At 37.4% G+C, this 15750-nt stretch overlaps 1 protein-coding gene across 2 annotated transcripts in view; it reads left to right on the plus strand.

Annotated features, from left to right (window-relative positions):
* The window catches only part of LOC108695671 (rabphilin-3A), a 121231-nt gene that overhangs the window by 57324 nt on the left and 48157 nt on the right, over window positions 1-15750 (plus strand). For both annotated transcript variants that reach the window (XM_041567840.1, XM_041567838.1), the window contains one exon: window positions 5242-5385. In XM_041567840.1, coding sequence (XP_041423774.1) covers window positions 5242-5385 — 144 coding nt within the window. The remainder of the gene's footprint in view (window positions 1-5241; window positions 5386-15750) is intronic.

Below are 15750 nucleotides of genomic sequence, written 5' to 3' on the forward strand. Positions count from 1 at the left end.
TTTGCTGGCTAGTAATCGTTTTGATACTGCTCTGTTATTGGAGGGACAGAAGTCTGCAGGGGTTTGAGGGACATTTTAGCTTAGGTAGCTTTGCTGGCTAGTAATCTACCTTCTACTGCAGTGCTCTGTATGTAGCTGCAGTGGGCAGCTGTCCTGCTTCTGATCTCATCTGCTGACTGCTGCAATAACAGTAGTCCTTGTAAGGACTGCTTTTATTTATTTTTTTGTTGTTTTACTACTACTACTACTACTACTACTATAAGAGCCCAGTGCTATTAGTCTAGCAGTGTTGGGGAGTGGGACTGGTGTGCTAATCTGCTGCTCCTAGTAGTTCAGCAGCACCAACTTTAATTTTTTTTTTTTTAATATTCATTTTTTTTTATTTTACTTTTTTTTATTTTACTACCGCTGTAGTAGTGTATAAGTTGACCTTTTAGGCATTATTTGCCCTGTAGGCATTATTTGCACACTGTTTTCTTCAACCCGCCATCGAGCTGTGTGACCTTGTTCACATTCTGTCTAAATATCCATAATATTACCGTCTCCAGAAAAAACACCAAACAATGCCTACAAGGTCAACGTATGGCAGTTGTTTAAAGAGAACAGTAGATTACTAGCCAGCAAAGCTACCTAAGCTAAAATGTCCCTCAAATCCCTGCAGACTTCTGTCCCTCCAATACAGAGCAGTATCAAGCAGATTACTAGCCAGCAAACTTACTATCATCTGTCCCTGAAATCACTAACAGCTCTCCCCCTACACTATCTCTTCCAAGCACACACAGGCAGATTTTTCAGATACATTTTTGCCCTTGATCCCCCTCTGGCATGCCACTGTCCAGGTCGTTGCACCCTTTAAACAACTTTAAAATCATTTTTCTGGCCAGAAATGTCTTTTCTAGATGTTAAAGTTCGCCTTCCCATTGAAGTCTATGGGGTTCGCGAACCGTTCGCGAACCGCTCGCATTTTTGCGCAAGTTCGCGAATATGTTCGCGAACTTTTTTTCCGACGTTCGCTACATCCCTATATATGATACATTTGGTGCAAACTGGTGTATAGATCAGTCAGTTATTTGAAAATGATATCTCCATGAGTGTTCATATGTCATATCCAGAAAAAATATAATCCCTTAACTCCTTTGAGTGAGCATATTTTGTGCTCCGGGATATGTATTAGTAGGTTCTTTGGTGATAACTGATATTTAAAAATGATTGATTCATTTTGTAACAGCCCCCAACGTGTGCCCTGTCTAATAGCTTTTGTTTCAACCCCCCACACCTATTTGGTACAGATTGCAAATGTTGACATTAAATTGTTCATGTGTATTACCGTAATGTTATATAAGGTCGTAGCTCACAAAGCTGCAATGTTATGACTCATTACAAGCATGCAGAAGTTATGAGATGAAATTAAGTACAATTATAGAGACAGCAACCGAATGTGTTCAGATGAGTAAAACTAATGCTCTACACTCAAATTCTTCAAACACTCGCGGCAGTAAGGCAAATATATTACAACAAAACAATTACATTTATCTACTCACAATATATTTTGCAATAGAATAATGTCATAAACCCATGTTTAAACAACATGTGGTTATATCAATGGAACATAATTCTCATGTTTATATAACATAACTTGTTTTCATACTTGTGGTACTGCATAAGAAAAATTAAGGTTTGAATTTAGTTGGCTTTAACATCCAAATGTAATGCAGCACACAGACACATTTTTACCACACATACAAGGCAAAGTAGACATACATTCCAGGCCAAGAAACATAAAGCCAGCATATACCTGTATTAAGGGAATATTCATGTACTCTCACTCATGTGGTGGAGTGAAAAGTGATGTTGTCACATGATGTGTCTAACACAAAAAGAAAACATTTTTTAGTGTAGGAGCTGGTGGGCTACACTATTCAGCCTACTTATTTCACATAGCCTTCCTGTACATATATGAATTCCCTCATTAATATTTTATTTTACTGTAGCACTGTCTTCTGTAAATTTATATTAATTTTATTAGATGAGGAAATTAGTACAGTGGTCAGTTTTGCTTTATTTGTAATGCCATTTAAATGAATGTAATCATATAATTCTAAAGATTGGATGACAACAGTACATTGGAGAACTGAATGTGTCTAGGGATAGATGAAAAAGACCTGGACTGAAGTAATGCTTTGTTACACACAATCAGTTGATTTCTCTTTTCAAACGTCAACAGCTATTTTCATGCTGGCAGATCTTATGTAAGGACTGGAAATAATAGATGCACTGGGCAAAGTAATGATGCAGGTCAGCCTGAAAAATGGTGCATTCTCTTTGTTCCATAAAAAATAAAAAAGACTAGTAATGTGGCTACTCTTGACTCTGAGTGGATTCTCTTTTTCCATATATATATCTGTGTGTAGCACTGAAAGAACAGAGGTGGGGTGAGGGAACCTGTGCCATTGCAATATAATATTTAGAATTTCAGAGAGTCAATGCATTTAAGTGTAGTGCAGACATTTGACTACACTTGAGCGTGGTATAGACATTAAGCATGCCTATTTAGGCAGTTTTTTGTCACTAAAGGTACAGATTTCATAAAATTACAAATGTTAAAACTACTGTAGAATTGGTTCATTTATGTTGTATTTATATGTATAACTTTATTTGTAAAGCGCTGTTAAGGAGCCGCAGCGCTGTACTGTGCATAAAAGTACAATATATATAAAAGTAAACATGGGGGAGACAAATCACATAATAAATATATATAGAATCATAGGACAAAGAGCTTAAGTGCTATGTGGAGACATAGTGGGAAGGAGGTCCCTGCCCCTTAGAGCTTACAGTCTAAGTGGACGGGAGGCTAACATACAGGTACAAATTATAGATGAAAAAGAGCACAAGGTAAGGCATAGTCAGTAGGGACAGGACTAGGCTAATGTTCTAGTTATGTTGCAAAGAAGACTAGCAGGAATGATTGCCTCAAATTTTGCACAAAAGACAGTAATGTTTTGCATGAGACACTAGACCACAGATCAAGTCAGCAAGCAGTCAATGAACACACTCAAAATGTATTATGGTGTAACTTGTGAATAATCCTTTATGATGTGGATTCCTTCCCAAAATTCGCAACATTTTCTGTAGTACTGTACAAATATGAAAACAAGTGGACAAAGTAGCACATGGGCTGTGCTCAGGAAAGTAAAGAGACCATTGTAAATAGTGTAATCGGGAAATAATGAGGTATTTTTTCACACAGTATGATGGAAATGGAGTTACAAGTTACTGGGGCTGGACAAAAAGAAATTGAGTTACATGATATGATATAGCTACAGCCAAGACAGGAAGAAAGTCTCTTGGAAGAATATTTGAAAAGGATATTAATGGGGAACTATCGTGAAAATTAAAATTTAACATAAGCTTCATTACACTGAAATAAGAAACTTTATAGATATAATCAATTGATAAATATGTACTGTTTCTCTAATCAAGTTTATCTTCACGTCATTGACAGAGCCAATATATCTTTTACGTTTAGCCATATGAAACATTTATTAATCGTAGGATTTTCATGACAAACCATATTTTAATAAACCAGTTTCTAATTAAAAAAAAACTTTCAACAATTACTGAGAAAGAAAACACATTTATGAGACAGGTCATTCATATTGCAGACTTTTATGAAATATGTTCAGAACAGTCTCCCTTTAAAGTATGTATCCTAAGTTGGTACTAGAGCTAACGGCTATCAAAATTGGGTGTAAAAATAGGTTGAAAACAGGCACTGGGGAAAAGGGAGGACCAACAAGGCTGGTTCTGGTAACTGGGAGGATATTAAAGGTTAGTTAATAACATGCAGGAAAAGGGAGGCCGCTACTGTTGTACTGTTGTAAATACTGTATAAGCCGACCCGAGTATAAGCCGAGGGACCTAATTTTACCTACGAAAACTGGGAAAACGTATTGACTCAAGTATAAGCCTAGACACAACTACAGCCCTGTCTCCCAGTAGCGCACATTCCGCCAAAGTGACCCCCCAGCGATCAACCGGACTTCTTTGCAAAGTTGATGGTGACAGAGAATTGCCAAACGGATTACTGTGTTCATTATCCCACTGTCCCACTACCATGTGCAGAGGGTGCTGTGTGATATTGCCATCACTGTTAATCTTTCGTATAACCAACAGAGGGCGCTGTGTGATATTGCAGTCACTGTTATTCTTTCATATAACCAACAGAGGGCGCTGTGTGATATTGCAGTCACTGTTATTCTTTCATATAACCAACAGAGGGCGCACTGTTATTCCTTCATATAACCAACAGAGGGCGCTGTGTGATATTGCAGTCTCTCCCCAAGCGAACTGTTGGTATAAGAATGAGTAAAAGTGACTGCAATCTCAGCTACTGCCCGCTGACTTGATTATAAGCCGAGGTAGACTTTTTCAGCGCATTTTGGATGCTGAAAAACTCGGCTTCGAGTATATACAGTACTCCTTTAGTATAGGGTTTTTAGTGACACCGAGGACTATTGGAAATGCATTATCCATCCATAAATATTTACTGTTAAAAAGATTAAAGGATAAGTAAACCTTAAAAATAAGTGAATGTAAAATTGATGTGATTGCTATTCTAAGCACTTTTGCAATGTATGTTCATTATAAATTTATTTTTAATTCCAAGATATTAAAGGATACATGTACTGTTAATATAAATTCATTTTGTTAAAACAGCACCACCTGCTGGTTATTTTCTGACCAGTCTGACCACCAAATAGTCAAGGATGTTGTAAAGGAGAAAGAAAGAGGGCTGGTCTTTCCTAACCAAAAGAACACCAGGCTACCCTCTTTCTTTCTCCTGACAACTTCTTTGACTAGTTGTTGATCAGACTGGTCGGAAAATGACCAGCAGGTGGTGCTGTTGTAACAAAACTCATTCATGTTAACAGTACATGTATCCTTTATTATCTTGGAATCAAAAATAAATAATGAATGTATATTGCAAAAGTGCTTAGAATAGCACCCTCATCAATTTTACATTCAGTTATTTTTAAGGTTTACTTATCCTTTAACAGTTCTGAATAAATTCAGTTTTTGTCCATTTTAACTATATAGTCAGTTTGAAATGACAACTGTATTTATGAATTTTAAGATACTGTTTAAAAAATTTATGAGGATATGTAACTGAAGAAAATGGACCAGAATGTCTTTCTGTTTAATTTCATTGCACAACTGTAAATTGTTCCTCTGCTATTCTAGGCTTGATGCTGGATGGTCAGTACACCCAAATAATCAAGAATGGCAACGAAAACAAGAAGAACTTACAGATGAGGAAAAGGAAATCATTAACAGAGTTATAGCACGAGCAGCGAAGATGGAAGAAATGGAGCAAGAGCGTATTGGGTGAGAAAATTTCTTGTATTTGAGCTTAAACAAATACAATAGTGAAAATTTAAACTAGACAATATATAAGAATAGTGTAAAAATTTTTTTTGAGAGAATACAGTGTATGTAATAATGTTCAGAGGGATACAGTTGCTTAAGACTAATCTGGAAACTTTAATGATCCCCAAGGTTCAAATTTGGATTTGGTATAACCACAGTGCAGTGTAGCAGGTGACAGGTGAAAAAGAAACATAGGATAAGACAAACTGAATGACAATTATATTAGGGATGCACCGAATCCAGGATTTAGTCCTGGATTCTCCCTTTTTCAGCGGGATTCGAATTCCAAGTGCCTGGTCGAACTGAATCAAGTGCCTGGCCAAATCTAATAAATCACGTGACTTTTCATCACACATCCAAGGAAGTCAAATTGTTTTTACTGCAAGCTACATGCTGCAGAAATGATGTGATATAGTTGGTGACTGATAAAGGTTAGTTTGTTGGAAAAAATATCAGATCAATTAGGGGTTATAACAGTCAGTTATTTGCTATAGATTTAGCAAAGATTTTTACTTCTGTATTGAGGGAAAATCGCCAGTCTGAGTCTCCACTATGGACTAGCAGCATAACAGCCAAGAATAGGGAATCTTCACTAAGATGGAGATGGGGGAGAAGCTCATGAATTATAGCGGAAAGAAATTGTTTGACTTGACTTTTATTGCTTGTACGATTTGCCAATATGTATTTTTTTTCTGCTGGGCAATGGAGCATTCAAATACATTAAATTAACTGTAAATCATTTCAAGAAAATCTCAAAGTACAATCTCTGTAAAACAGTAGTTAAAAAAGGAATATGGAAAATGCAGAAAATGCAGTACTGATGGGTAATTTGTAAAACACTCCGTAGAATCTACATTGGAAATAGCTGAGCCACACAAGCCAAAGGGGCAAAACATAATATCCATGGTTATCAAAGGTTGAGTTGTGTTTTTCCCAAAACTTGAGTTTTCGAGTGTAGTTTCAGTAAAAATTTTTGTGTAAAAAAAAACTAGAATTATACGAGATTTATTATGCCCCAAAGCTGCAAAAAGCCCAAATCAGAAAATACTCCAGCTAAAACCTCATGTAGAAGTCAATGGCATAGGTCCCTTGAACCATTTGAAGATGTTTTTAACCTTCATGATCTTTGGGATTTTCTGGTGGTTTGCGCTCAAAAACTTGATCAATTCAAGTATTTCAAGTTTTCCCCCCCGATTGCATTCATTGGAGTTTTATTCAAAAACAAGCAGATTCAAATTGTGAGTTTATTCAAGTTAGAAAAAACCTCATAAACCTCACAAACTTGAACTGTGATAAATTACCTCCCTAAGATGACATATTCTGTCATTTATTAATAAAACTGATACAATGGTATAAGACACACTTTTTGTTGTAAAATGATAAGCATAACAAATTTGCCACCAACTTTTCTGTTTTGTCCCCACTGAGAAAAATAATAAAATTAAAATAAATATGCTGAAAATGTAGTAGTCCCAATACAATGTAATGATCCAAGCTTCAAAAATATGTAAGTTATGCCCATTATCTGCCCTTATGTCTGATACCGAAAGTCATATTCATATCACAAAGTAGTAGCAATATAACCTAGTGCTCTTTTGCAGTAATTAAATAGCTTTAGTATCAGGATCCACTGAAGTGCAGCCAGTCAAGGTTACCTTAGATTAGAGAAGACATTAGCTATTACCATTTCAGTTAGCCACTAATCCGTGAACTTCTTGGGCCTTACATATTTGGTAACTTCCCACAGGCTAATTATCTGGAGACCAGACCTATGCTTTTTATTTTCTAGGTTAATTTAGCAAGCAGTCATATCACCTTTATCCTCAATGTTCCTTAACGCTCTGGTGTTTTTTTTTTTGGGTCTTTGTTTTAATGGATTTCTGAAAAGCACTGATGCATATTTAGTGCATTGAATTATGATCAAGATCCTCTTTTGTCTAAGTCACGGGTCAGCAACCTTTACTAACAAAAGAGCCATTTTGCCCCATCTTCCACTAAAGAAAAAAAAAAATTACTTTGAAATAAATGAAACACTGAATAGCCCTATTAAATGCTAGTTTTCTCATCTGTTTAATGTGACTTCTGTTTTTGAAGCTCCATGCTGATCTTCCCTCTCTTGTCTTGAATGTGTGAACTGGTAAGGACCATGATGAATCATCTTGCTGCGGGTCGGTCTTGCCTGTCACTCCTGGGATGTCTATACAGCCCTCGCACTTCCTGGCGGCTTCCTGAGTGAGCGGTAACACACTCAAGAAGCCACACTCAAGAAGCCACCAGCAGGTGTGAGGGCTCTAAAGACGACATGGCAGGCAAAGCAGCAAGACCGAGCCACAGCAAGCAGGATGAAGAGCCGCATGAGGCTACAGAGCCGCAGGTTGACTACCCCTGGTCTAAGTTATTCTTACAGTACATCCAATTGGTTTGATGTCCTGCCAAAACGGCAACCTCAGTTATCATTTTAGGCCCCATGATACTGAGAATGGTGGCACTTGTTCCCTGGTATATTGTGTTGTTAAGTTGGTTACTGCTCAACTCAGGTGTTCCCAAAAGGTAGATTGTGATCTATTAGTAGATTAATAGCTGGTGAGTATGATCCAAAAACAACTAAATTAGATCCGTTTAGTGGATACTTTCTATGATTCAATTTTAAAACAAGGGTTTCACACATGGGACTTATTCATTCAAAAACATTTTTAATGTAATTAGGGATGCACTGAATCCAGGATGCGGTTCGGGATTTGGCCAGGATTCAGCCTTTTTCAGCAGGATTCGGATTTGGTCGAATCCTTCTCCCCGGCCAAACCCAATCCTAATTTGCCTATGCAAATTAGGAGTGGGACAGGGAGTGAAATCGTGTGACTTTTTGTCACAAAACAAGGAAGTACATTTTTTCCCCTTCCCAACCCTAATTTGCATATGCAAATTAGGATTTTGTTCGGTAATCTGCCAAATCTTTTGTGAAGGATTCGGGGGTTTGGCAGAATCCAAAATAGTGGATTCGGTGCATCCCTAAATGTAATGTTTATATTTCCAGGATTTAGTAATCCATGAGATGGTTTAATTTCTGTAAATATAAGCATATTCTTACTTTTTTATATAGACAGTAATTTAAGTAGTGACACCCTTGATTATAACCAATTATATTTCAGCTATTATTGCTCAGTCATTGTTGTCATTTTTTCTTTTGTATATTGTTGTGGTGGCTTCTTATAACAAAGTTGTTGCAGCTAATATAAATCTGCTAATGAGAAAAAATATTCATAGATATCCAGAACGTTACGACAAACAAGAGCAGTGTGGATTTATAAATTGTGGTGTTTCGTTAGATATATGTCTAATTTCGTTGGAGGGGAGAACCTTGTAACATAAAAATTATATGAATTATATTTCTGTTCCCCTTAGGTTAAGCATTAATCACAATAAGTAATACTTTGCTAATAATATTAGTGTTCACTATACTTATAAAGATTTTAAAGATAAAGGCACAACAATGTATGAATTGCTGCTGACCTTAATGATGGTAGTAGATGCCACAGGCAGTTATCTGGCTCTTCTTATGAGATGTATGAACACAACTTTAGAAAAAATAGAATTTATGGTGACATTTAGAATGAGATGCTGAGGGATTAAGCTAATTATCCATGAGAATCTTTGTGGCTGGAAGGTTAGTTGAAATATATGACTGCGAATGGGACCTCAGTTTAGGTCATATGGGTCAATGGACAAAATCATTCAGGCAGAAATTGTTCTTTGTTTAAGACATACATCTCTTCTGGAATATTACATGTACATACATCAAGGGCATACTGATTGGAAAAAAAAATTATGTATACTTTTAGTGAGAATTAATTTCTAGGTGCAGCCATACATAGATTTACTGATATTTTCCTACCTGTGCCAGAATTCTTTTTAAAGGAATAGTACTAACAAAAAATTAAAGTGTCTAAAAGAAATCAAAATATAATATACATACAACACGATTTTGGGCTATTTAGGTCAACGGGGTTAACAACTAGCATGGGTTACATTTGACTGTAACATTTAAGGCTGGGTCTTCACAAAGTGGAAGAAATGGAAAACGCGTTGTAGTGCAACTACAACTCCCACAGGCTACTGTGCTTAAACTGAATAAAAAAAATTGCGCCAGGAGGTTCTTGCAAATCAAACAGAACAGAATATTTTATTATTTTATTTTATTATTTACTATATTTTATACAAATGATCTACATGGTTACTTACAGTGCATACAAGCATTTGCAGAATATATTCACAGGCTAGGACAGTACATCAGAGCCAACTGTATATGAATCCCCTGAGGATGTAGTCAAGGCATTTCAGCACACCTCCAGGCAGAAATACCTCACACGTGGTCTGGATCTCACCAGTGGAGTGGTCAGGGAGAAGAACCTAAAGCCTGACACCCTATACACTGTCGTCACTTCACTGTAGGTAATCTAACAGCCAGGAAAGATGCTCCCTGCTACATCTCCTTGACAGAGCACACAGCTGCTCTTTCTATCTTCCCTCGCTAGCTTACTCTCCTGTGACAGATAGTAATCCTGTCACTGACTAGCTTCATTCACAGGGTCCCTGCCCCCTGACTTATCTCTCTCTAGAGGTAGTGGCCCCTCTAGGGCAACGGGGCTTTACTGGTCCTTGGTGTACTCAGGCTCCCTGGAAACATCCAGCTGGGTCAGCAACCGAAAGCCAAAGAGGAAGATCCACCCCTTCTCACTCAATATACCAAATTGTGACAAGAAGTGGTCACAACACCTCTTAGCCAATAACTGGGATATGTATATGCGTCCACCCAGCAACTAGGTTAGGAAATGTAGGGATTTAAAGCCTTAGGGTCACATTAACCCTATGGGTCCCTACATACAGCTGCCCTGCACTGGTAAAAGTTCTGTGTTTGTTTCAGAAAGAATACTATAATTTATATAAACAAGCTGCTGTGTAGTCATGGGGACAGCCATTCAAGCTTGTTTATATAAACCTTAGTATTCTTTCTGAAGCAAACACAGAACTTTTACCAGTGCAGGGCATCCGTACATTATATTTTAATTTCTTTTAGAATTTTCTATTTATTGGTGTTACTGTTCTAAATTGTTATTCAGACAACAGAGAGAAGCAGTCAAGGGTCTGAATTAGGGATGTAGCGAACCGCCGATAATGTGTTCGCGAACGCCGTTCGCGAACACCGGCAAAAAATGCGAACAGTTCGCGAACAGTTCGCGAACTTCGAACATCCGAAAATCGTTCGATTCGAAGGATCGGAGGATTTTAATCGTTCGAATCTAACGAAAATCGTTCGATTTTAGCGCTCGAATGGTCGAATAGTCGAACGATTTTGACGCGAACGCCTATTGGCGAACGTCGCGCGACGTTCGCGAACTTGCGGCGGACGCGAACAGCCGATGTTCGCGCGAACAAGTTCGCCGCCGAACAGTCCGCGACATCCCTAGTCTGAATTCTGTTGCAACTTAGCCACTGTATATGTGGCCTCATGAAATAGTCATTAGGTGTGAGTTACAATTGTTTCTCTCCTGTTCACATTCCAGTCTCTCATTCAAATCAATGCATGGGTACTAGGGTAAATTGGACCCTAGCAACCAGATTGCTAAAATTGCAAACTAGAGAACTGCTGAATAAAAAGCTAAATAATTAAAAAACACAAATTATAAAAAATAAAAACCAATTGCAAATTGACTCAGAATATCACTCCCTACATACTAACAGTTAACTCAAAGATGAGCAATCCCTTTAATGCCTCAGGTGAAGCCATCCATGCCCAACTGTAAAAAGTAAATCATATCAAACGAGGATAAAAACCCTCAGCAAACTAAAAGGGTAATTTAATTCCCCTTCTATGTACTACGTGATATAATGATATTTAAAAAAAACATTATGGGGCACATTTACTAAGCTCGAGTGAAGGATTCGAGGTAAAAAAAAAACTTCGAATTTCGAAGTTTTTTTTGGGTACTTCGACCATCGAATAGGCTACTTCGACTTCAATTCGAACGATTCGAACTAAAAATCGACCATTCGATAGTCGAAGTACTGTCTCTTTAAAAAAAACTTAGACTACCTACTTCACCACTTTAAATCTACCGAGCTACAATGTTAGCCTATGGGGACCTTCCCCATAAATTTGCTAAGCTTTTTCTGATTGAAGGAAAATCCTTCGATCGATGGATTAAGATCCTTCGAATCGTTAGATTCTAAGGATTTAATCGTTAGTTTGAACGATTTTTCCTTCGATCGTTCGATCTAAGTATTTGCGGTAAATCCTTCGACTTCGATATTCGAAGTCGAAGGATTTTACTTCGAGGGTCGAATATCGAGGGTTAATTAACCCTCGATATTCGACCCTTAGTAAATGTGCCCCTACGAGTATTTTTGAGAGACTGTTTACCACTGGTGGCTCATAACCAATACATAATAGTATATTATTGAAACAAGTTTCAATAATATACTATTCTGCAACAACATTATTTAAAAAAAAACATTAGCAGCAGTGTTGAATGCATACCAAAATATATCTGTTTTGATACATTCTAAAATTGTTGCCTTTGTATATCAGTTTGGGTATTTTATTTGGATTTCGACTCATTTTATTGGTTAAAAAATTGGCAGGAAAACTAATGGGTAACATTTTCAGCATGCGACCTGACCGACCACCTGCAGTGCACCCAATTTGTTTGGAAAGGAGCCTATAACATCTAAGCCAGTATTCCAATTTTGCCTATGGGCATTTATACACACACTATCACAAATAAATAAGGTCCCAGAAGGATTAAATTCATTCCTGCACTGCAGGTTTCTTAAAGTATATGACAGACCAAACTGCAGTGAAAGAAAGATCATAAATTGACTTTATTAAAAAGCAAGAGGCCACTGACAGGTTGTCTCTCCAGGCAATGAAATCTTTCTGCCATGTCTCAAAGCTTTGCCATCTTCACCTCACTGCTGTGGCTATCATATATTGCTCTAATACAAATGCAGATTTTAACCTTTTCTTTGGGATTAGCCTGTGTGGGTAGAAGTGGGATGCACAATATATCTTATCTCTTTGACAAGCATAGAAAATGGAAATAAAATGACTTTAGTGCATTTCCACTAACGCAGGCAAATGCAATTATTTCAAGAGAATCCAATGTAAGAAAAAGTCCATTGTAAAAACAGCTACAGGCTTATTTGAAGCCACCATTATTCAAAGGGACAAATATCATGAGTGGCTCAAACCATTTTGCTGAAATAAACAGAAATTAGGAGCCATTGGAACAGGAGAAGACCGCTGTTTTCTATACATGATTCATCATTTCGTTAAATAAATGTATTTGTCATCCTTTGAAGGGACTGTTCCAAAAAGCTGCTCTCCTAATAATTTAGTTTCTTGGCCATCCGTGGATTTTTATTTACTTACCCAAAAACAACCTCAAACCTTTCTAACAAATACTAAGAAATCAAGGGTAGAGACTTACACAATTTACATGGAGAGATGAGGTTGGAAATCCTTGATTTCAGGGCTGTATTTAGGTCCAGTACTGCCCTAGGTGCTGGACTTCTACCTGTCCTCTTCAGTTAGTATGTCTCCTTCCCTTGGCAATTAGAGCAAGGGCAGATAGTCCTGCTATACTCCCATGTGCAAAGTACCCCCTCAGCATTACCTCCAGATGTAGCCATAAGTCACTGGTTAACTACTTTTCTTCTTTTGTTATGGACTTTTTTTTATTTACCATATAGGCATCCAATGACTACAAGAGTCTAAAGCTGCCATACTTATTTGATTTACATGTTTCTGATGTGCTGCCTCCTTTTTGCTTTTATCTAGCCTCCCTTTCTCTTAAATAAGCCTTGCATTGGATCATATACCAGAACATGTACGAACACTGATCTTTGGCAATATGTAAGTTACCAGACTATACCAGGAAAATATTTGTAAGTGCAGCAGCTTAACAAAATGCTGCCAGGTCCCCTAGCCAAAAGTCTTAAGATGGGCTGGGCACGCACAGTCTCTCGTGCTCCACCACCAATACCTGCCCACTTGCCTGCTTTCCCCTCCATTTGCTGGTTCCCCGCCATTGGCTGCAGAGGGGAGATTTGCGTAAATATAGATGAAATGGGCGCCCTTGTTCCCCGGTCCCCCCACGACTGCAGGGTCTGCTTCCTCTATAGTTATGCCACTGTGTAAGTGCAGGAAAAGAGTAGAAATACTTTATTAAAAAGTGGAATTTGTTATTTATGGAATTGTATTGCAGTGTATGGGGTGGATTGTTTCATGGTGTTAAATACATTCTACCAGTAACCTAGATACATTTTTCTCTGCTTCCAAAGATGGCATTAAATCTATTAAAAGCAACTACCATACTTATACATTATTAATGGTGGTATTTCCAAAGTAGTGGTTACACATTATGCAATAAAGTAAGCAGATCGGTGACCTCACTTTCTATCATTAATAAATATATAATTTTAAGGATCTCTCAGGTACGGTGTTGGGTGTCAAGTTTGCTATGACTTGGAAGTAGGACGAGGGAAAGGTTAGGCTATAAATTGGTCTCAGAGAGATTTGTGCATTTTTCATGTTCTACTACCAGGGCATATTTATGCTCCTTATATAAAAATAACTGTGACTCACTGAGCCCATTACTATATTTTTATCTAAACTCATCTGCATGAATTCCTCATTTCTATATGCCCAATTAGAGGACTCAGAAACTCTACTGGACTACTGCAGTGCTCTGGCGGGATTCATTTTGCACTATACAGATAACAGTTGTAGATACATATTTTTAAACAGCAGTAGATAACAATGTTTCTAAATATTTTTTCAGCAGACTAATATTTTGTCTCACCCACCCTGGAAACTTACTGTGGCAAAGTACAAATGAGCAAGGTATTTGTTGCTATGGATTACTAGAACTAAAGAAAACTTTGTTTATATTATTACACTTAGGGGCACATATACTATTGGTCGAATATTGAGGGTTAATTAACCCTCGATATTCGACCATCGAAGTAAAATCCTTCGACTTCGAATTACTGCATTTAAATCCTTCGAAACGAACGATTCGAAGGATTTTAATTCATTGATCAAACAATTTTCCTAAGAAAGCTTATGGGGAAGGCAAGTTAGATGAGGATTTGGCCATAGTAAGGCAAAATAGGGGTGGAGATTTGGATAGGGAGAGAAGTAATGATACATAGGAACAGAAGTTTATTTACACAAGTTACAGACTGGTACCAATATTAAATTTATATTATAGATGCATGAAGTCTGGCTTACGAAATGAGAGTGTCACGTGACTGAGCAGTAAATATTGAAGGCTATACCCTGTTTCGGAGGGATAGAGAAAATAGAAAATGGGGCACATTGGAATATGGGGTTTTTCGCCTTCTTTTGGATCAACTAGCAGTTGGGCAGGTTTCAGTTAGGCAACAAAAGCTGAAATCGATGGACGTGTGTCTTTTTTTTGGCATACTATTTTACTATGGTAGTAGACTTAGGCAGTCCTGGGAAAAATATACCAAAACTGTCAAGGGGGAATAATCTGTCCTTATATTAAAAGTTGTCCTTGTTAGAAGACCAGTAAAGAAACCTGTTTTTGCAAAATATATTATGCTTTGACCTATTTAAAGGTTTAAATAGAACATGGTTTTCCAGCCAGCGCCCCTCAACTTTCTGATTGCAGTTATACTCTCAGTGCCCACAGTAAGATACTTTGTACTTTTTATAAAGGCTTTTGCCATTAAACTGTTTTTCTACCCTAATGTCATAGCTAGCCCAAAGAGATACTGTCTGCTCTGGGTTTGAAGCTAATGTAAGTGGATGTTTTTCCACGATCAAATGTCTTCACAGAGGGCATGTAAGAAACATTTTATTTTGATTTGTATTTTAATAGAAATCGCTATTGTGATGTCAGTTTGAAAAGTACTAGCCTGTTCTGTCTGATAATTTTCAAAAGAGTGAAAAATATACATTTGCTTGTTTAGTGCTGTTACTAGTTCCCTGCTGTTGCTAATTGTACAGTTCCTGACCATAAAACACAAATGGCTTTCATCAGTTGGCTTACTAGCATTTTCCCATCCACACAACAGTTAAATCTTGTATCCTGTATTTTTAAATCCATTAGCTATTCCTGGCATTCAGTTTTGAACAGTATAAATTTTTAAAGACAAATCTGGCATGCTCAATTTTTTTACCTGACAGATCTGTTATTGTGGTCTACCATGGCCTTCATAAAAGCTCCATTTATATTCAGCATATTCATCATACAATGCTCAACATAGCATAGCCTTTGCCATGTTAGGGCCATT

Source organism: Xenopus laevis, chromosome 1L (genome assembly GCF_017654675.1).
Source record: "Xenopus laevis strain J_2021 chromosome 1L, Xenopus_laevis_v10.1, whole genome shotgun sequence".
Classification (NCBI taxonomy): domain Eukaryota; kingdom Metazoa; phylum Chordata; class Amphibia; order Anura; family Pipidae; genus Xenopus; species Xenopus laevis.